General features: G+C 39.4%; 1 protein-coding gene and 1 non-coding gene across 6 annotated transcripts in view; both read left to right on the top strand.

Annotated features, from left to right (window-relative positions):
- The window catches only part of TEX11 (testis expressed 11), a 382,097-nt gene extending 368,580 nt beyond the window's left edge, over positions 1 to 13,517 (top strand). For 2 of the 5 annotated variants that reach the window (XM_003484125.5, XM_085007267.1), the window contains exons 29-30: positions 11,870 to 12,034; positions 13,256 to 13,517. In XM_003484125.5, the coding sequence (XP_003484173.3) occupies positions 11,870 to 12,034; positions 13,256 to 13,327 (237 nt within the window). In that variant the 3' untranslated portion in view covers positions 13,328 to 13,517. Of the gene's footprint in view, positions 1 to 11,869; positions 12,035 to 12,373; positions 13,161 to 13,255 lie in introns of those variants that run through there. The other 3 variants (XR_014835135.1, XM_085007268.1, XM_085007269.1) reach the window with 3 other exon arrangements.
- A 3,754-nt stretch (positions 13,518 to 17,271) lies between these two features.
- On the top strand, positions 17,272 to 17,378 carry LOC146394639 (U6 spliceosomal RNA). The gene has a single exon (XR_014835959.1). It is a non-coding gene; the product is annotated as a U6 spliceosomal RNA (small nuclear RNA).
- The last annotated feature ends 3,180 nt before the right edge of the window (positions 17,379 to 20,558 follow it).

The raw sequence follows: 20,558 nt of genomic DNA, 5'->3' as shown, positions 1-20,558 counted from the left end.
GACTCTGAAAAAAGGACAGACGGAACTTCTTTGCAGAACAGATGCTGACTCACAGATCTTGAAAAACTTATGGTCTCCGGAGGAGACAGTTTGGGGGGCGGGGGTGTGCTTGGGCTGTGGGATGGAAATCCTGTGAAAATGGATTGTTATGATCATTATACAACTACAGATGTGATAAATTCATTTGAGTAATAAATAAAAATGAAAAAAAAAAGAAGATGTGGTACATATACACAATGGAATATTACTCAGCCATTAAAAGGAATGAAATACCGGCATTTTTAGCAACATGGATGGACCTAGAAATTATCATGCTAAGTGAAGTCAGTCAGACAATGAGACACCAACATCAAATGCTTTCACTGACATGTGGAATCTGAAAAAAGGACAGACTGAACTTCTTTGCAGAACAGATGCTGACTCACAGACCTTGAAAAACTTATGGTTTCCAAAGGAGACAGTTCTGGGGGTGGGGGGAATGCACTGGGGTTGTGGGATGGAAATCCTATAAAATTCGATTGTGGTGATCATTGTACAACTATAAATGTAATAAATTCATTGAGTAATAAAAAAAGAAAAAAATAATGCATCTAGTGTTCACAACAGCACTATTCACAATAGCCAAGACATGAAAGCAACCTAAATGACTATCGATAGAGGAATGTATAAAGAAGATATGGTATATGTATACAGTGGAGTAATACTCAGCCATTAAAAAGAATGAAATACTGCCATTTGTAGCAATATAGATGGACCTAAAGATTAGCATACTGGGTCAGACAAAGACAAATATCATATGATATCACTTATATGTAGAATCTAAAAAAATGATACAAATGAACTTATTCATGAAACAGAAACAGACTTTCATAGACAAAACAAATTTATGGTTACCAAAGGGGAAATAGGGAAGGGAGATAAATTAGGAGTTTGAGTACACATTACTGTATGTAAAATACATAAACAACAAAGACCTACTGTACAGCACAGGGAAATGTGTTCAATATCTTGTAATAAATTATAATGGAAAAGAATCTGAAAATATTATATATTTGTATAAGTATGTAATCATTTTCAGATATATATGTATTTAATTGAATCACCTTGTTGTACACCTGAAATTAACACAACATTGTAAATTATACATCAATTCTTAAAATAGCTTTTTAAAAAAGGATAGGAACCCCAGGAAGATCAACTTGTTGACTTCTCCCTAGAAACAGTATTGACCAGAAGGCAGTAGTGTATTTAAAATGATGGGAAAAATAATAATAACAGCTAACCAAGAATCCCATAAACAGCAAAATTATCTTACAAAAATGAAGACATTACCAGATAAAGAAAAAAAAATTTGTTGCTAGCTGACCTGCCTACAAGAAATACTAAGGGAGGTTCTTTAGGTTGAAAGCAAGTGACCCCAGATAATAACTCAAATCCAAACTAACAAATAAAAAGCACTGATAATTAGGTAATTAATTATACAACAGTGTAAATGCATATTTCTTTTCCTTTCTTCTCTTGTATTATTTAAAAAGCTGATGTATAAAACATATATATAATTGTTTTGGGGGGCTTTTATCGTATAAAAAGGTAGTATAAAAATAACAGTATATGGAGTTATGTTGTAGCTCAGTGGTTAATGAACCCAACTAGCATCCATGAGGACGTGGGTTCAGTCCCTCGCCTCACTCAGTGGGTTAAGGATCTGGTTTGGCCGTGAGTTGTGGTGTAGGTTGCAGATGCGTTGCTATGGCTGTGGCATAGGCCGATGGCTACAGCTCCGACTGCACCCCTAGCCTAGGAACCTCCATATGGCATGGGTGTGGCCCTAAAAAGACAAAAAAATAATAATAATAACAGCACAGGAGCTCCCTCTGTGACACAGCAGGTTAAGGATCTGGTGTTGTCTCTGCAGTGGCATGGGCTCAATCCCGGGCCTTGCACAGTGGGTTGGGGATCCAGCATTGCCACAGCTGTGGCAAAGATCACAGCTGCAGCCTGGATTCAATTCCTGGCCCAGGAACTTCCATATGCCATGGGTGTAGCCATAAAAATAATAATGATAATAACAGTACAAAGAAGGCAAGTGCGAGCCTATTTTGGACTAAAGAATGACACTAGAGAATAAGTCATAGGAAGAAATGAAATAAAACAGAAATGGGAAATAAGAAAGTTAATATAACAAATTATAAATATACACTTTCATTCTTCTTTTAGTTTCTTTGAAACCCACAAAATTATATAAAGTAATTAAACTATTGTTGAATAGTCAAAACTTAGCACAAAGCTACAGTAATCAAGACTGTGGTTCTGACATAGGATATATACCTAGATCAATGGAATAGAATTAAGAGTCTGGAAACAAACCCTCGCCTTTGTGGTCAATTGGTTTTTGACAAGGCCGTAAAGACTACTTGATGTGAAAAAATAGCCTTTTTAACATGGTTCTAGGACAAGTGGGTAGCCACATGGAAAAGAATGAAGTTTGGACCCCTACCTCGCACTATATACCAAATTAACTCAAAATGGATCAAACACCTAAATGAAAGAGCTAAAATTATAAAACTATAATTATATATAAACTAAAATGATAAAATTTTTAGAAGCATGGGTTTAAATCTTTTGTAACCCTGGATTAGGCAAGGTTTCTTAGATATGGCATCAAGAGCACAAGCAGTAGAATAAAAATAGATATCAGCAAAATTAAAACTTTTCTGCAAAGGCCATCAGGAAGTGAAAAAGCCCACAGAATGGCAGTAAATGCTGGAAATCATATATCTGTTAAGGGACTTGTACTTAGAATATATAAAGAGCTCTTAGAACTCAATAATATAAAGACAACTGATTTTTTTAATAGGCAAAGGGTCTGAATAGAATTTCTCCGAAGATATTTTAATGGCCAGTAAATATATGGAAAGATTTTTGACTCATTAGTCATCAAAGATAGGCAAATCAAGACACAATGATCTACTACTTGACACCCACTAAGATGGCTATAATCAAAAAGATAATAATGAGTATTGGCAAGGATGTGGAGAAACTGGTGCCCTCATACATTGTGAAACTGTAAAATGGAGCAGCTGCTTTGTAAAACAGTCTGAGAGTTCCTTAGAAGATTAAACATGGAGTTACCATGTGACCCAGCAATTTTACTTCTAGGTATATACCCATAAGAAATGAAAACAAATGCTAAACAAAGACTTTTACACAAATGTTCATAGCAGTACTATTCATAATAGCCAAAAATGGGAGCAACCCAAATGTCTATTAGCTGATGAATGGATAAAAATATGTGGTATTTCAATGTAATGGAATACTAATTGGCCATAAAAAATGAAGTATTGACACATGGTACAACATGGATGAACCTTGAAAACAGTATGCTAAGTGAAAGATGCTGGTCATAGAGGATTGCATACTGTGTGACTGGGAATTTATCTGAAATGTCCAGCATAGGCCAATCTATAAAAGACAGAAGTTAGATTAGTGGTTGCCCAAGGATAAGGGAGGAGGTATTGGGAAAAATAGGGAGTGACTGCTAATGGGCATAAGGAATTCCTTTTAGGAGGATGAAAATACTAAAATTGTTTGTGGCAGTCATCAAGACAGTGTGGTACTGGTACCAAAACAGACATACAGACCAATGGAACAGAATAGAGAACCCAGAAATAAACCCTGACACCAACAGTCAATTAATCTTTGACAAAGGAGGCAAGAGCATAAAATGGGATAAAGAAAGTCTTTTCAGCAAGTATTGCTGGGAAACCTGGACAGCTGCATGTAAATCAATGAAACTAGAACACACCCTCACACCATGCACAAAAATAAACTCAAAATGGCTGAAAGACTTAAATATAAGACAAGACACCATCAAACCCCTGGAAGAGAACATAGGCAAAACACTCTCTGACATCAACATCATGAATATTTTCTCAGATCAGTCTCCCAAGGCAACAGAGATAAGAGCAAAAATAAACCCATGGGACCTAATCAAACTGACAAGTTTTGGAGTGCCAAAGGAAACCAAAAAGAAAACAAAAAGACAACTTCCAGAATGGGAGAAAATAGTTTCAAATGATGCAACTGACAAGAGCTTAATCTCTAGAATATACGAGCAACTATACAACTCTACAGCAAAAAAGCCAGCAACCTAATTGAAAAATGGGCAAAAGACCTGAACAGACATTTTTCCAAGGAAGATGGTCAACAAGCACATGAAAAAATGCTCAACATCCCTGATCATTAGAGAAATGCAAATCAAAACTACACAAGATACTACCTGACACCAGTCAGAATGGCCATCATTAATAAGTTCACAAATAACAAATGCTGGAGGGGGTGTGGAGAAAAGGGAACCCTCCCACACTGTTGGTGGGAATGTAAGCTGTTACAACCACTATGGAGAGCAGTATGGAGATACCTTAGAAATCTGTACATAGAATTACCGTATGACCCAGCAATCCCACTCTTGGGCATATATCCGGACAAAACTTTCCTTAAAAAAGACACATGCACCCACATGTTCATTGCAGCTCTATTCACAATAGCCAAGACATGGAAACAACCCAGATGTCCATCAACAGACGATTGGATTAGAAAGATGTGGTATATATACACAATGGAATACAACTCGGCCATAAGAAAGAACAAAATAATGCCATTTGCAGCAACATGGATGGAACTAGAGACTCTCATACTGAGTGAAGAAAGTCAGAAAGAGAAAGACAAATACCATATGACATCACATATCTGGAATCTAATATAAGGCACAAATGAACCTTTCCATAGAAAAGAAAATCATGGACTTGCAGAATAGACTTGTAGTTGCCAAGGGAGAGGGGGAGGGAGTGGGGTGGACTGGGAATCTGGGGTTAATAGATGCAAACTGTTGCCTTTGGAATGGATAAGCAATGAGATCCTGCTGTGTAGCACTGGGAACTATGTCTAGTCACTTATGATGGAGCATGATAATGTGCAAAAATAGAATGTGTACATGTATGTGTAACTGGGTCACCAAGCTGTACAGTAGAAAAAATCGTATTGTGGAAATAACTATTTAAAAATAATAATAATTTTTGGAGTTCTCATCATGGCGCAGTGGTTAACGAATCTGACTATGAATGATGAGGTTGCGGGTTTGATCCCTGGCCTTGCTCAGTGGGTTAAGGATCCGGCATTGCTGTGAGTTGTGGTGTAGGTCGCAGACGCGGCTCAGATCCCATGTTGCTGTGGCCGATTCGACCCCTAGCTCGGGAACCTCTATATGCCACGGTAGCGGCCCTAAAAATGGCAAAAAGACAAAAAATAAAAATAACAACAATTTTTTAAAAAAGAAGTAAAAGCCAGGAAAAAAAGAAGGCATTTTCATACCAAAAAAAAAAATTAAGTAAAATAAAATTGATTGTGGTAATGGTGGTAGAACTCTTTGAATATACTATAAAATCCATTGGGAGTTCCCATTGTGGCGCAGTGGTTAACGAATCCGACTAGGAACCATGAGGTTGCGGGTTCAATCCCTGGCCTTGCTCAGCGGGTTAACGATCTGGCGTTGTCATGAGCTGTGGTGTAGGTTGCAGACGCGGCTCAGATCCCGTGTTGCTGTGGCTCTGGTGTAAGCTGGCAGCTACAGCTCCGATTTGACCCCTAGCCTGGGAACCTCCATATGCCACGGGAGCGGCCCAAGAAATGGCAAAAAGACAAAAAAAAAAAATCCATTGAATTTTACACTTTAGGTATGTAAATTGGTATGTGAATTATATCTCAGTAAAGCTGATACACAATATTCACTTTAGGAACCCTGAGGAGAACCTAAAAAGACAGCATTTGGGAGTTCCCGTCGTGGCGCAGTGGTTAACGAATCCGACTAGGAACCATGAGGTTGCAGGTTCGGTCCCTGCCCTTGCTCAGTGGGTTAACGATCCGGCGTTGCCGTGAGCTGTGGTGTAGGTTGCAGACGCAGCTCGGATCCCGCGTTGCTGTGGCTCTGGCGTAGGCCAGTGGCTACAGCTCCGATTCAACCCCTGGCCTGGGAACCTCCATATGCCGCGGGAGCGGCCCAAGAAATAGCAACAACAACAACAACAACAAAAGACAAACGACAAAAAAAAAAAAAAAGACAGCATTTATGTTCTAAAACACCTGTAGTTTTGTTAGAGATACGTATGACTGCCATATTTATTAAGATGTTGAGGATAGAGAAAACTGTCCTCAAATATGAGCCTCAGAAAGTCATAAGAGCAAACACCTCTATTTGCTGCAATTCATTTGTATGTTACATAGCCAAGCCTATGTCACTTTGGGGTAAGTAGCTGCATGGGTGCATTTCTTCACTGAAGATTAATGGTTCTCCTCAGCAATGCTGGACATGAAGGTAGCTAATGCCAATGAAAATAAAACTCCTAGCAAAGAAAACTGTATCCAGTCTCTGGGGCTAGAACATGATGGAAGCTAATATCAGAAAAAGAATGGATCACTTTGCTATACAGCAGAAATTGACACAACAGTGTAAATCAACTATACTTCAATAAAATAAATTAATTAATTAAAATTTAAAAAACTCCTCCAGTGTTCCCTAACTCATTGAATGGCACTATCATTCTTCCATTTGCCCAAGCCAGACATCTAGGAGTCATCCTCAACTCTTCCCTCACTCTCATTTCTAATCTATCCCTAAGTCCTGTCAGTTCTACCTCCTATATATCACATATCCATTCATTCACTTCTTCCCATCTTGCACCATCAACCTAGTTGAGGTTATCATCTCCTGCAGGAACCTTTTAGCTGACCCCTTGCATTTTTTTGCTTTCTTCATTTCTCCATCCAGCAACTAGAGTGATCTTTTAAATTTTGAAATATGTGTGACCTTGTTTACTCTTCTCCAGTAGTTTCCCATTACTATTAAAGACTAAAATCCTGAATGTGGCCTACAAGGCTCTGCCTACCTGTCCATCCTCATCTTGAAACTCTTTCCATCACTCACTGCACTGCTAGCCACACTGTACTCCACAAAGCCACCAATTGCCACCTTGTAGACAAATTTTATGGCCTCTTTCTTCACCCTGGCTTTCATTTTTTTTCTAATTTTTTATTATAGTTGATTTACAATGTTCTGTCAATTTCTGCTGTATGGCAGAGTGACCCAGTTATATATTTGTATACATTCTTTTTTTCACATTATCCTCTATCATGTTCCATCACAAGTGATTGGATATAGTCCCTGCTACATACAGCAGGACCTCATTGCTTATCATTTCCAACATTATTGACCACTGCCTCCTTATTGAAATTCTCTTTTCTTTTGTCCTTTATTTTTTCTTCAGCCCTCTGTGTTGTCTTTTCCCTCTTACCCACCAACTATCAACATTTCTGATATTCTCTACTCTTTGCTTCTCTATATTCTATACTTTCTCCTTTAAGTGGATTGATATATTTCAACTATTACCTGAGTTCCAATGCATATCTGCAACAGCCTACATGACATCTCCAAAGTTACCCCAATCTCAACACAATTAAAATAGAACTTACCATTATCTTGATCCCTTATCCCTAGAAACATTTCCTTACAATGTCTTCTTTCAGTTGTATCAGCATTCTCTTAGCCACTCAAACTATGTCCTTTAGAGCCATTTTTAACTAACCTATCTTCCATTCCCCAAGTCAAATCAGTTTTCAAGTTCTGATTTTTCCTTTAGAATGTTTTTTTTTTCTTTTTTTTTTTGTCTGTTCTAGGGCCACACCCGCAGCATACGGAGGTTCCTAGGCTAAGGGTCTAATCAGAGCTGTAGCCACCAGCCTACGCCACAGCCAGAGCAACAGGGGATCCGGGCAGCGTCTGCGACCTACACCACAGCTCACAGCAACACTGGATCCTGAACCCACTGAGCGAGGCCAGGGACTGAACCCTCAACCTCATGGTTCCTAGTCGGATTCATTAACCACTGAGCCATGACGGGAACTCCCTAGAATGTTTCTTAGAATGACTCCATTTCCATTGTCACTCTTCTAGGCCTGACCCTCATCACTCATTCTTTGACCCTCACAACTCCATTTAAACAGGTGTCACTGTATGTGTTTTCTCACATTCAGGTCTATTCTAAATACCACTGCTATTTCAATCTTACTAAAACTCCAATTTCATCATATAACTTTCCTTCTCAAAAAGTTTCAGTGACTTCTCACTACCAGCAGAATAAATTCCAAAATCTGTGGCCTGCTATTCAAAATCCTTAACACTCCAGCCCAGTGTTTCACAAATTACATTCCACAAGATGTTAGCGAATAATCTACATACTCTGGATTAAACAAAGTTACATGGTTTCTTTACTGTAAAACTTCCTGAAACTTTTAATGAACTAATGTGCATTATAACTCTCCAAGAGGGTGTATATAGAATGTAGCATTTCCAAAATGTATTTGACTAAAGAACCCTATTTTTATACACCATCTGTTAACATTTTTCATGACACTGATGTTCTAAGGAAAAGCATCTAGGAAGTGCTACATTTCCAGTCCTATTTCCCACTAATTTCCCTGCATCAGTTGTCTGCTTGGGCCAGACAACTATGAGTCCCTCGAGACATGCTCAGTCTCAAGCACAATCTAAGTCTTTATTGATTCTGTTCTGCCCACATGGAATACCTTTCTCTTTCTCTCTATATAGTTTTACTTTGTATTGAGATACAATTCATTTATCATAAAATCCACAGTTTTAAAGTATAAATTCAGTTGTTTTTAATATGTATATACATATAATATATATACACACATACATACTAAAACATATATGTATATTTAACTAATATACTAATATTATATATACTATAGTATATATTAGTAGTATATACTAATACTATAGTATATATTAGTATATACTAATGCTATAGTATATATTAGTGGTATATACTAATACTATAGCATATATTAGTGGTATATACTAATACTATGGTATATGTATATACTATATATAGAATATACTGTAGTACATATAGTATATACCGCATAGTAATATATACTAAAACTATATATAAAAAAACTATATATATATATACACACACTAGTATATATATATTTTTTTCTTTTATACTAGTGTGTGAATATATATATATATAAATAACACATTTTTTTGTTTTTTAGGGCTGCACATGCAGCATGCAGAAGTTCCCAGGCTAGGGATGGAATCAGAGGTACAGCTGCTGGCCTACGCCACAGCCACAGCAACACTGGATCCAAGCCGCATCTGAAACCTACACCACAGCTCATGGCAATGCCAGCTCCTTAACCCACTGACTGAGACCAGGGATTTAACATGCATCCTCATGGATACTAGTCAGATTCTTATCCTGCTGAGCCACAATGGAACTCTCTTTTTTAGTATATTCATAGAATTCTACAACTATCACCAGTATCTAATTCTGGAACATTTTCATCATCCCAAAAAGAAACCCCATTACCATTAAGCAGTCACTCCTCATTCCCTCCCCTCTTCCCATAGCCCCTGGCAACCACCGATCTGCTCTCTGTCTCTATGGATTTGCTGGTTCTGGACATTTCATATAACCTCTCTATAGCTAGATATCCTGGTCATCCACCCTAAGACCATGTCTGTTTTTCAGTCATTTATTCAGTCATTCAGTTAAAATCACAACTCAATCACCTGTCAGACTATAAATGTGCAAAAATAGATGACATTCTTCCTTTAAGGAACTCCCAGTCCAGTGGAGGAGACAGATTGTAAGTGCTGTTGTGCTGTGAACAAAGTGCCATAGGAACAAAGTGGTACAGATAATAAATCATGGGGAGTCAGGAAAAGCCTGACTGAAGAGGTAGTATTTGACTGGATATTGATACATTCAGCAAATATCTATTGTGCGCACAGTGTTGGACTGTGAGGATACAAAGATGAACTAGAAAAATTCCCTGTACCTCCAGGAGCTCAGCCTAAAGGAGGAGAAAAATATATACAGCTTCACAAACAATGTGGTGTCAGTTGTATTAGAGACATGTAAGCCTTGCTGTGGAAACAGAGAGAAAGGAATAACCAACACTGCTTGTGAATTTGAAGAAAAAGTAGTTTATCAAGTGGACAAGCATTGGGTGGGTGGTGGCATTTCAAGCAGAGAGACTAAACCTCTGACTGTGCCAGCCTAATGTTTCTTTGACCGAGCTGGAACAGCTCATGCCTGTGTCACTCTAGCCCTTACTCAGTCACATTCCTGGTGTAGTCCTTTTTTTTTTTTTTTCTGTCTTTTTGCCATTTCTTGGGCCACTCCCGCAGCATATGGAGGTTCCCAGGCTAGGGGTCGAATCAGAGCTGTAGCCCCTGGCTTACACCACAGCTCACGGCAACGCCAGATCCTTAACCCACTGAGCAAGGCCAGGGATTGAACCTGCAACCTCATGGTTCCTAGTCGGATTTGTTAACCACTGAGCCACGATGGGAACTCCCTGGTGTAGTCCTCTTTATACATGTTTGCCTCGTTTCCCCAGAGGCATTATATGTCATTTAGAGTAAGAGCTTTGTCTTGGCCCTCTTAGCACCCTCATTCTCAGTGTTTTATGCATAGTAACTTTTGATAGATCCACATGTGAGAGAGGTACAGCTGAAACAAGGTCATTGACACTCTCAAGAAACTGCTGCCAGATCTTCTATCACATTTCCCCCTTCAAGGGCCTGAGACTTCCTCTGTAGATGAAGGGCTTTGACATGGAATGCGCACAGGAGTGCCCCCTTTGTAGTCCATCTCCTGTACAACAGCTGCAAAGGTAGCTCCTTAGGCTAATAATCCTTTTTGCTACTGCCAAATCTTGTGATCAGCCATGTTAAAAGGCAGAGAGACCATCTTAGAAATGTGCCCTTCTTGGAACAAAATAGCTAGGTAGGAGTTCCCATCATGGCTTAACGGAAATGAATCTGACTAGTTATCCATGAAGATAAGGGTTTGACCCCTGGCCTCACTCAGTGGGTTAAAGAACCAGTGTTGCCATGAGCTGTGGTATAGGTTGCAGATGTGGCTCAGATCCGGCTTTGCTGCGGCTGTGGTGTAGGCCAATGGCTACAGCTCCTATTTGACCTCTAGCCTGGGAACCTCCATATGCTGTGGGTATAGCTCTAAAAAGACCAAAAAAAAAAAAAGTAGCTAGGTAGATACTGTCAACACTAAAGATTAATATTTTTTAAATTACAGTCAGTTGACTTCAAGTAAAACAGATTACCCTTCATAATCAGTTTTTGCCTTCAAAGCAAAAACTAAGGTGTTCCTGAGAACAAATTCTGCCTCAAGATTGCAACATAGAAGTTCTGGTTTGGGTTTCCAGCCTGCTGATCAGCCCTACAGATTACAGACAAGATTACAACATCAAGTCTTACCTGAATTTATAGCCTGCTGGCCTACCCTACAGATTTCAAACTTGCCAGCCCCCACACTGTATTATCCAATTCCTTAAATATATATATGTATGTATATATATATATATATACATACATACATATATGCAAAAAATAAAGATTAATTTCTATTCCAAACACAGACTGAGTCAGATCAAGGAAATTAAGAGATTCAATAAAACTACTCCTTGACAACACTCTCTGAAAAATGGAGGTAGGTACTAGGGAGATAATTGACAGAGGACAGCCCAAAGACCAGGACTCGGTCCAAGAGGGCCTCATTGCTTTTTTGGTTTGTAGGTCACTTCATGAGGTCTTGCTATGAAGCATTCCACAAGTGACAGACCTTCAAGATGTTCTGTGGCTTCTTCCTTGGTGTCGGCAGAGCACCCATTGTTTAACAATAATGGGATGCAGCCCTGACAGAGTCAGTACTACAATGATTGTGACAGTAATAATTATAAATCCACTGTTCTTGGATTTCAGGAAGGCTACCCAGAACTTGAGATTCTCTGGCTGATGGTCAAGTCTTGGAATACTGGAATATTTATGTACCTCAGGAAAAAGTATGTATCTGCTGAAAAATGGTGTGGCCTGGCACTGCGTTTCCTTAATCAACTTGGCACCCTCAGGAGAAACTATGAAACTCAGGTAAGGAGGGAGAGGGCTAGGGGTGGATGGGATGATTCAGGGAGCAGAGAGGTTCCATCTGGCTCTCAGTAAGGATATAACCGTACCTTCCTTGACTAGGAAGGGATCTTGACCATTGTTCTTCTCAGTGGTTCTATAAAACTGCAAGGGTTAGGGGACTATAAACAGTGATTTCTTAGAGTAAAAACAAGGAAGGATACCAAACAAGGGTGAACTTACAGATGGAATCAAATTAAGAAGAATGACAAGAGTGAGCTCTGGACCAGTGTGTGTAGGGAAGGACCAGCCTCTATGTAAACAACAACTGTTTAAAAAGATATTTTCATATATTTACAATAGCTAACACATGGAAGCAACCTAAATGTCCATCAACAGAAGAATGGATAAAGAAGATGTGGTATGTATATACAATGGAATATTACTCAGCCATAAAAAAGAATGAAATAACGTCATTTGCAGCAACATGGATGGACCTAGAGGTTATCATACTAAGTGAAGTTATACAGTGAAAGATAAATATATGATATCACTTATGTGTAGAATCTTAAAAAAGGATATACATGAACTTACTTGCAGAACAGAAAGAGGCTCAGACTTTGGAAACAAATTTATGGTTACCAAAGGGGACAAGTTGGGAGGAGGAATAGACTGAGGGTTTGGGTTTGGCATATGCACACTGTGGTGTATGGAATGATTAGCCAACAGGGACCTACCGAATAGCACAGAGAACTCTACCCAGTATTCTGTGATGATTTATGTGGGAAAAATTTGAAGAATGGATCTGTGTACATGTATAATTGAATCACTTTGTTGTACAGCAGAAATTGTCACAACATTGTAAATCAACTCTACCTTAATAAAACTTTTAAAATTTTGTTTAAATTTTAAAAAAATAAATGAGATGCTTTTTGCAGGAACCATTCTGAGTAGCAGACTACTGGGCTCTTAGCTAACCAGGGGAGGCTCGATGGAGAAGAAGTCTTATCAAATAAGAGCGAAGTTTATGTTTTAAGTTCTTTCTCCCTTATAACAGCTACCTGTCTCTAGTAAACGGACCTAGTGTGATGGGATGCCTTTTCCCCAAGAGAGTATTTTCTCCCCATAGTGGCGCCTCAGGTCTCAGAAGGTAAAGGTTAGACTCTCATGCCATCCCATGGGTCTGGGAAGCTTTCACACATTTCCTTTCCTCTCAAGAAATCCTATTGCTATTCTCTTTCCCAGATGAATGTTCTGTACAGTGAGCTTGTGGAAGCAGTAAACAAAAACAAGGGCTCACTTTTTAATGAAGAGTGAGAACTGCTGGAACAAGGCATATAAAGCAGGCAAGCTGACAGCAACTTGAAGATGTGTGGTCCTGAGATGTTAAATATTTAAATTCTTTCCAAACTTGCTCTTAAGCTTTTGTTTCTGTTTTTCCTGGCTTGTTTTCATGTTGTTAAATGAAATTGTTTAAAATAAAACTTTTACTGCTGTGACTGGCTCATTTCTAGTGGACAAATTATTTTTCCAGTGTGCTAAGGAATATGTATATTGAAATAGCCCATGTGGAAGCAAGGTGATTCATGCCCCAGGTGAACAAAAGGGGATGTTCATCCTGGTCCAACACAGGTTGCATTTTATTCGAGAAGTGCTCCAATTCCCAATACCTGAAGACAACAGAAAACCCATAGACTCATCATCAGGAGGACCTTAGTGGTCTTTGGGTCTGGCATTAAGCAGATTCAAGAAATCTATGACATCCTTGAAACTTGGCTGTCCAATCTCTATCAGAACATATACTATGAAGGAGTTCCCTGGTGGTCTAGTGGTCTGGACTCAGTGCTTTCACTGCTACAGCCCATGTTCAATAGCTGGCCTGAGAACTGAGATCCCACATCAAGCCACTGCACACAATGGCCAAAAAAAATTTTAAGTAAGTTCTTATGCCATTTGCAGCAACATGGATGGAACTAGAGATTATACTAAATGAAGTAAGACAGAAAGACAAATACCATGATATCACTTATATGTGGAATCTAAAACATGGCACAAATGAAACTACAAAACAGAAACAGACTCATAGACATAGAGAACAGACTCGTGGTTGCCAAGAGGGAGTGGGGAGGGAGTGGGATGGAATGGGAGTTTGGGGTTAGTAGATGCAAACTATTACATTTAGAATGGATAAGCAATGAGGTCCTGCTGTATAGCACAGGGAACTGTGATGATCTCTAGTCACTTGTGATGGAACATGATGGAGGACAATGTGAGAAAAAGAATGTGTGTATGTATATATATATGACTGGGTCACTTTGCTGTACAGCAGAAATTGACAGAACATTGTAAAGCAACTATAATAAAAAAAATTTTTAGGAGTTCCCGTCGTGGTGCAGTGGTTAGCGAATCCAACTAGGAACCATGAGGTTGCGGGTTCGGTCCCTGCCCTTGCTCAGTGGGTTAACGATCCGGCGTTGCCGTGAGCTGTGGTGTAGGTTGCAGATGCGGCTCGGATCCCGCGTTGCTGTGGCTCTGGCGTAGGCCGGTGGCTACAGCTCCGATTCAACCCCTAGCCTGGGAACCTCCATATGCCGCGGGAGCGGCCCAAGAAATAGCAACAACAACAACAACAACAAAAATTAAAAAAAATAAAAATAAAAAAATTTTTTTTGAAAGAATGGATAAGCAATGGGGTCCTACTGTATAGCACAGGGAACTATATCCAATCTCCTGGGATAGATCATGATGGATGATAATGTATGAAAATCATTATCATATGATTTGACTGAGTCCTTTGCTGTACAGCAGAAATCAGCACAACATTCTAAATGAACTATACATTAATAAAAAATTTTTAAATAATAGTAGAAAGAAAAAAGGGAGTTCTCTGGTGACCTAGTGGTTAAGGATTTGGCATTATCACTGCTGTGGCTCAGGTTCGATCCCTGGCCCAGGAATTTCTATATGCTGTGGGCATGGCCAAAAAAAAGAACATATCCTATGACAGGGAACTCCCGAGACAACGCAATCCACATTTTCTGGCTAATTGGTAAAATAGCCTTCCTTATACTGAACAAAAATTTGTCTCCCTATAACAAGTCTGCTTCCTCTGTCCCCCATCCTCCTTTGTTATCTTCCAGTTAAACAGCTTCAGGCACCCTCAACTGTTCCTTGTATGATGTAGTCACCTCTCTTTCCCAGAGCCAAATCCCTTTTCCATTGAAGTCTGACCCACACAGAGTTCATCAGCCTCTTTCTGGCTAGACTTGCGCTAGTGTACTGTAAGATTACACTAGCTTTTGGAGTTCCTGTTGTGGTGCAGTGGAAATGAATGCGACTAGGAACCATGAGGCTGTGGGTTCGATCCCTGGCCTTGCTCAATGGGTTAAAGATCCGGCATTGCCATGAGCTGTAGTGTAGTTTGCAAACGCGGGCTCAGATCCCTCTTTGCTGTGGCTGTGGCATAGGTCGGCAGCTGTAGCTCCGATTAGACCCCTAGCCTGGGAACCTCCATATGCCACAGGTGCGGCCCTAAAAAGCAAAAAAAAAAAAAAAAAAAAAAGACACGGGCTTTTTTTCCCCTAGTTGATTTGTATTAACATTAACTTTTAATTTTGAAATAGTTTCATACTTACAGAAAAGGTACAAGTAAGCACAAAGAATTGCCATACACCCTTTACCCAGATTCCCCATCTGTTAAAATTTTACCACATTGCATTATCATTCTGTGTTTCTTTCTGAACCATTTGAGATTAATTTGCTGACTTCTTGCTGCATTACCCTTTAGTGCCACATTATGTATTTCCTAAAAACAAAGCTACTATTCTCATAAATGGCCACAGTATACCCATAAAAATTAGAAAAGTAACAATGATAACATTTGAATTCAGATCCCATTCAAATCTCACTGATTGTCCCAATAAAGTCCTTCATAAATTCAGAATCCTAAGCTGCATTTAGATGTCATGTCTGTCATCTGAAAATCAGTTTCTCAGTCTTTCCTGATCTTTTATGACCTTGACATTTCTGAAGGGTACAGGCTAATTTCTTTGTAACATGAACCTCAACTTCAGTGTGTCCAGTGTTTCCTAATAATTAGATTTAATTTAGGCATTTTTTGGTAGGCACACCACAAAAGTGATGTCTTCTCGGTGCATCATACCAACAGACATGCAATGTCAGTTTTTCCCGTGGAAGATTAAAATCAAGATGATATCTATGATATTAGTAATTCATAAGTAATTATGAACTATTTTGTAGAAGATACTTTGAGACCAAATATCCTGTTCCTCATTAAACTCTCACTCACTAGTTTTAGCTTTCATCGATTCTTTCCTGAATGCATTTTTACTGTGATAGTTGCTAAATGTTGATTTTTAAACTATCATTCTCTCTTCATTTATTAGATGACATTTGTTAGGTAAAACATTTTCTCCTCCCCTACTTATTCATATTTTAAAAGTATGTTTTTAGTACAGACTACTGGATTTCTATCTTATTCAATAAGTTATTATCCATTATTATCACTATTTTGCTGCTCAAAGCTGGCTCCTATATCATTCCTTGAACACTTACTTTGTGACACAGTAAAATGGTCCAGGCTCATCTTGTACTTTCCCTGCCTTGCACTAGAACCAGTAATTTCTCCAAGGAGCCCTTTTTCCTTTTAATGGAGAATGGTAGTTAGTACCCAAGATGTGGGTGTTAGGTGTACTCATTATCACTGGGGTGCCATTGTTTCGAGATCCTTATAGTGGACAGAGTTAGATAATAAATGTGTAGATGTGTATATACCCATATGCCCATTTTCAATCCAACATCAGATGGTTTATTTATTTATTTTTAGCTTTTCAGGGCCATTTGGCAGCATATGGAGGTTCCCAGGCTAGGGGTTAAATTGAAGGGGCAGCTACTAGCCTATGCCACAGCCACAGCAATGCCAGATCTGAGCCGCATGTGCGACCTACACCACAGCTCACAACAACGCCAGATCCTTAACCCAAGGAGTGAGGTCAGGGATGGAACCCGTGTCCATAAATACTAGTGGGGTTCATTACTGCTGAACCACAACAGAAACACCCATTAGGTAAAGCATTTTATAAACCCTTTGTGATCACTAGTTCTCTTCCATGTCTCATGAAATGTGTTTTGGTTTTTTTTTTTAAACCATAATGTGTTCTAGAAACTTCCTGGATTAAGGTGAAATCTACTTGTCTGTAGTTTATGAAACCTATTATCCTACCTTTAAAAAGGAGCATATGGTGCTTGCTTTAGCAACACATATACTAAAATTGGAACAATACAAAGAAGACTAGTACAGCCCCTGCACAAGGATGATACACAAATTCTTGAAGTGTTCTGTATTTTTACATATATGTGTGTGTGTGTATATATATATATATATATAGATATATAGATATATAGATATATATCTGCATCACTTTGCCCTTACAGCAGAAATTGGCACAACATTGTCTACTATACTTAAAATATATATATATATATATAAAATCAAATAATAAAATAAAAAGGTAGCATCTTTGTTATTCCCCATGGCTCACCAAAGGTTTCAAATACCAGTGCAGTGATTTCGTCAACAGGTTCTCACAACAGCCTCAGATACAATTTGTCTGGGGCAGGAGACTCAAAATCATTTAAAGCACCCTGGCACTTTCGTACAATTTTTGTACTTGCCAGGATCCTCGGTTCCCTCTTAGCAATGTCTGCTTGACCCTTTCCAGTCTAATGGACAGTCTGTATGGTGGAGAAGACCAGAGCAAAGCAAGAAGAGGTCCTCTATATCTTTGTTGTTTGGAAACATGACACCATTTTTCATTTTATACCCTGTAGTACTATTAGAATTCTTTTTACATGTGCTTATACCATGTTTGTGATTTTAAAAACTAATTATTTAGGGAGTTCCCGTAATGGTGCAGTGGAAACGAATCTGACTAAGAATCATGAGGTTGCAGGTTCGATCCCTGGCTTCGCTCAGTGGGTTAAGAATCTGGCATTGCTGCGAGCTGTGGTGTAGGCTGGTGGCTACAGCTCCTATTAGACCCCTAGTCTGGGAACCTCCATATGCCGCGGGTGAGGCCCTCAAAGAGACAAAAAGACAAAAAAAAAAAAAACTATTTAAAATCAAAAGGAAATGTACTATCTGCCCCAACTTGCAGATTTTATGGCCTCAATTTGCAGCCTTCCTGATATGATTTTGACATGTTAGTATTTTATATTCATTTTTGGTCAAATGCCCTTTCAACCTATTTATTTATCACCAATATGTTTTTATTAATCTTTAACCATTCTTTTTCTCATATTATCTTCCATCATGTTCTGTCCCAAGTGATTGACTATAGTTCCCTGTGCTGTACAGAAGGGCCTCATTGCTTATCCATTCTAAATGTAATAGTTGGAGTTCCCATCGTGGCGCAGTGGTTAACGAATCCGACTAGGAACCATGAGGTTGCGGGTTCGGTCCCTGCCCTTGCTCAGTGGGTTAACGATCTGGCGTTGCGGTGAGCTGTGGCGTAGGTCGCAGACGTGGCTCGGATCCTGTGTTGCTGTGGCTCTGGCATAGGCCGGTGGCTACAGCTCCGATTCGACCCCTAGCCTGGGAACCTCCATATGCTGCGGAAGTGGCCCAAGAAATAGCAAAAAAAAAGACCAAAAAAAAATTTTTTTAAATAAATAAATGTAATAGTTTGCACCTAGTTTGGGGTTCCCAACTCCCAGTGCATCCCATTCCCTTCCCCTCCCCCAGCAACCACAAGTCTATATCTCATCATCAAAGAACTCCTTCATTTACGTCACTTTTTTTCTTTCTTTTTTGCTTTTTAGGGCCATACCCACAGCATATGGAGGTTCCCAGGCTAGGAGTCTAATTAGAGCTACAGCCGCCGGCCTATACCACAGCCACAGCAATACCAGATTCGAGCCGTATCTGTGACCTACACCACAGCTCACAGCAACACTGGATCCTGAACCCACAACTTCATGGTTCCAGTCAGATTCACTTCCTCTGCACCATGACAGGAACTCCCATTTTCTTTGGATACTTTTCCTTTTTTTAAAAAATGATTTCAATTTTTTTCCAGTATAGCTGGTTTACAGTGTTCTGTCAATTTTCTACTGTACAGCAAGGTGACTCAGTCACACATACATATATACATTCTTTTTCTCACATTGTCATCCTCCATCATAAGTGACTATATATAGTTCCCAGTGCTATCAAAATACTTCACAATTACCTGGTCAAAATTTGGTTTCTGAGTTCCTTTTGACCCTTTTGGAAGGTGGCCAAGTAGAAAGCTCAAGAAAATGAACAGTTAATGCATCCTTACTGAGTGCTGAGCCCTTCGTGTGTATCATCCTGTCGAAACAACCCAGGGAAGGAGGTGGTGTCATTCTATTATCATTGTTCCTTCTTTCTTTCTTTCTCCCTCCCACCCCTGTCATTCCTATAGGAAACTGAAGCTCAAAGAGTTTAGGTCACTTAAGACCACACAGCTAGTATGTGGCAGAGCCGTAAGTTAAAGCTAGATCTACTGGACCCCAAAGAAATTCCTCTTTCGTTGCCCTCATGCTACCCTTCTTTTCTCTGAACTGTCCGAAGTCTGCCTTCTTAGATTCTAGGGCAAAAAACCTTACTATGCCCAGCCTTATGCTCTCACAAACCCTGAGCTAATATGATTGCTCTTCAAGTTTCTGCTTCACCAGTCAGTTCTTCGTTATTGGTCAGAATTAGGTCATGGAAAGCAAACAGTTCTCTTTTGGATTTCTTTACTTTCTGAGGGGAAATATTGTCAGCAAGGCAAGTAAAAAAAAATTGAAATGTTCTGCTTTTAGGTAAATGAAACTCAGAGAGACCCTGGACAAAATCCATCACTGCCACCACATCTTGCCTTGTGCCATTTTTATGAGCTGCATAAGGAATATATCATACATTTCTCCCATTTTGTAAAGGGCTGTGTGACACATGTACACTATGGCTCTTGGTCCTTTCTCCTTTCAACTTCACCAAAACTCTGTAGAGGACCCTGTCCCCTTTGTGTGGATTTCTTTTTTTGTGTGTGTGTGTCTTTTAAGGCCACACCCTTGGCATATGGAGGTTCCCAAGTTAGGGGTCCAATTGGACCTATAGCTGCTGGCCTACACCACAGCTCACAGCAATGCTGGATACTTAACCCACTGAGTGAGGCCAGGGATTGAACCCACGTCATCATGGATGCTAGTTGGGTTCGGTAACTGGTGAACCACGACAGGAACTCCCCTTTTTATGGATTTCTATGCATACGGCACAATGCCAGCTCCCATTCTCAAAGGTACCTTTCTTCTTAATGGCGTGCCCCTCCCGATACTAAATTCCAGTTGTAAGTCTCATTCCTCCAAGTCTTAATGATACCTCTTAGCTGATATTTCCTTGAGTTAAAATTTCAGGTTTGCTTCATATAAGGTTGAACCATATGAAGTTGTCATTTTAGCAGGTCAAAACTGTGGACCATTGGCAATTTCATGTAATTCAACCCGATGCACATGGCTGTGCATC

The sequence above is a fragment of the Sus scrofa genome, chromosome X (assembly GCF_054392235.1).
Source record: "Sus scrofa isolate SSC_HxYL_T2T_F1_AM1 chromosome X, Sscrofa_HxYL_maternal_Yorkshire_Landrace_v2.0, whole genome shotgun sequence".
Taxonomy (NCBI): Eukaryota; Metazoa; Chordata; class Mammalia; order Artiodactyla; family Suidae; genus Sus; species Sus scrofa.
This window is presented reverse-complemented; position numbering and strand designations above follow the sequence as displayed.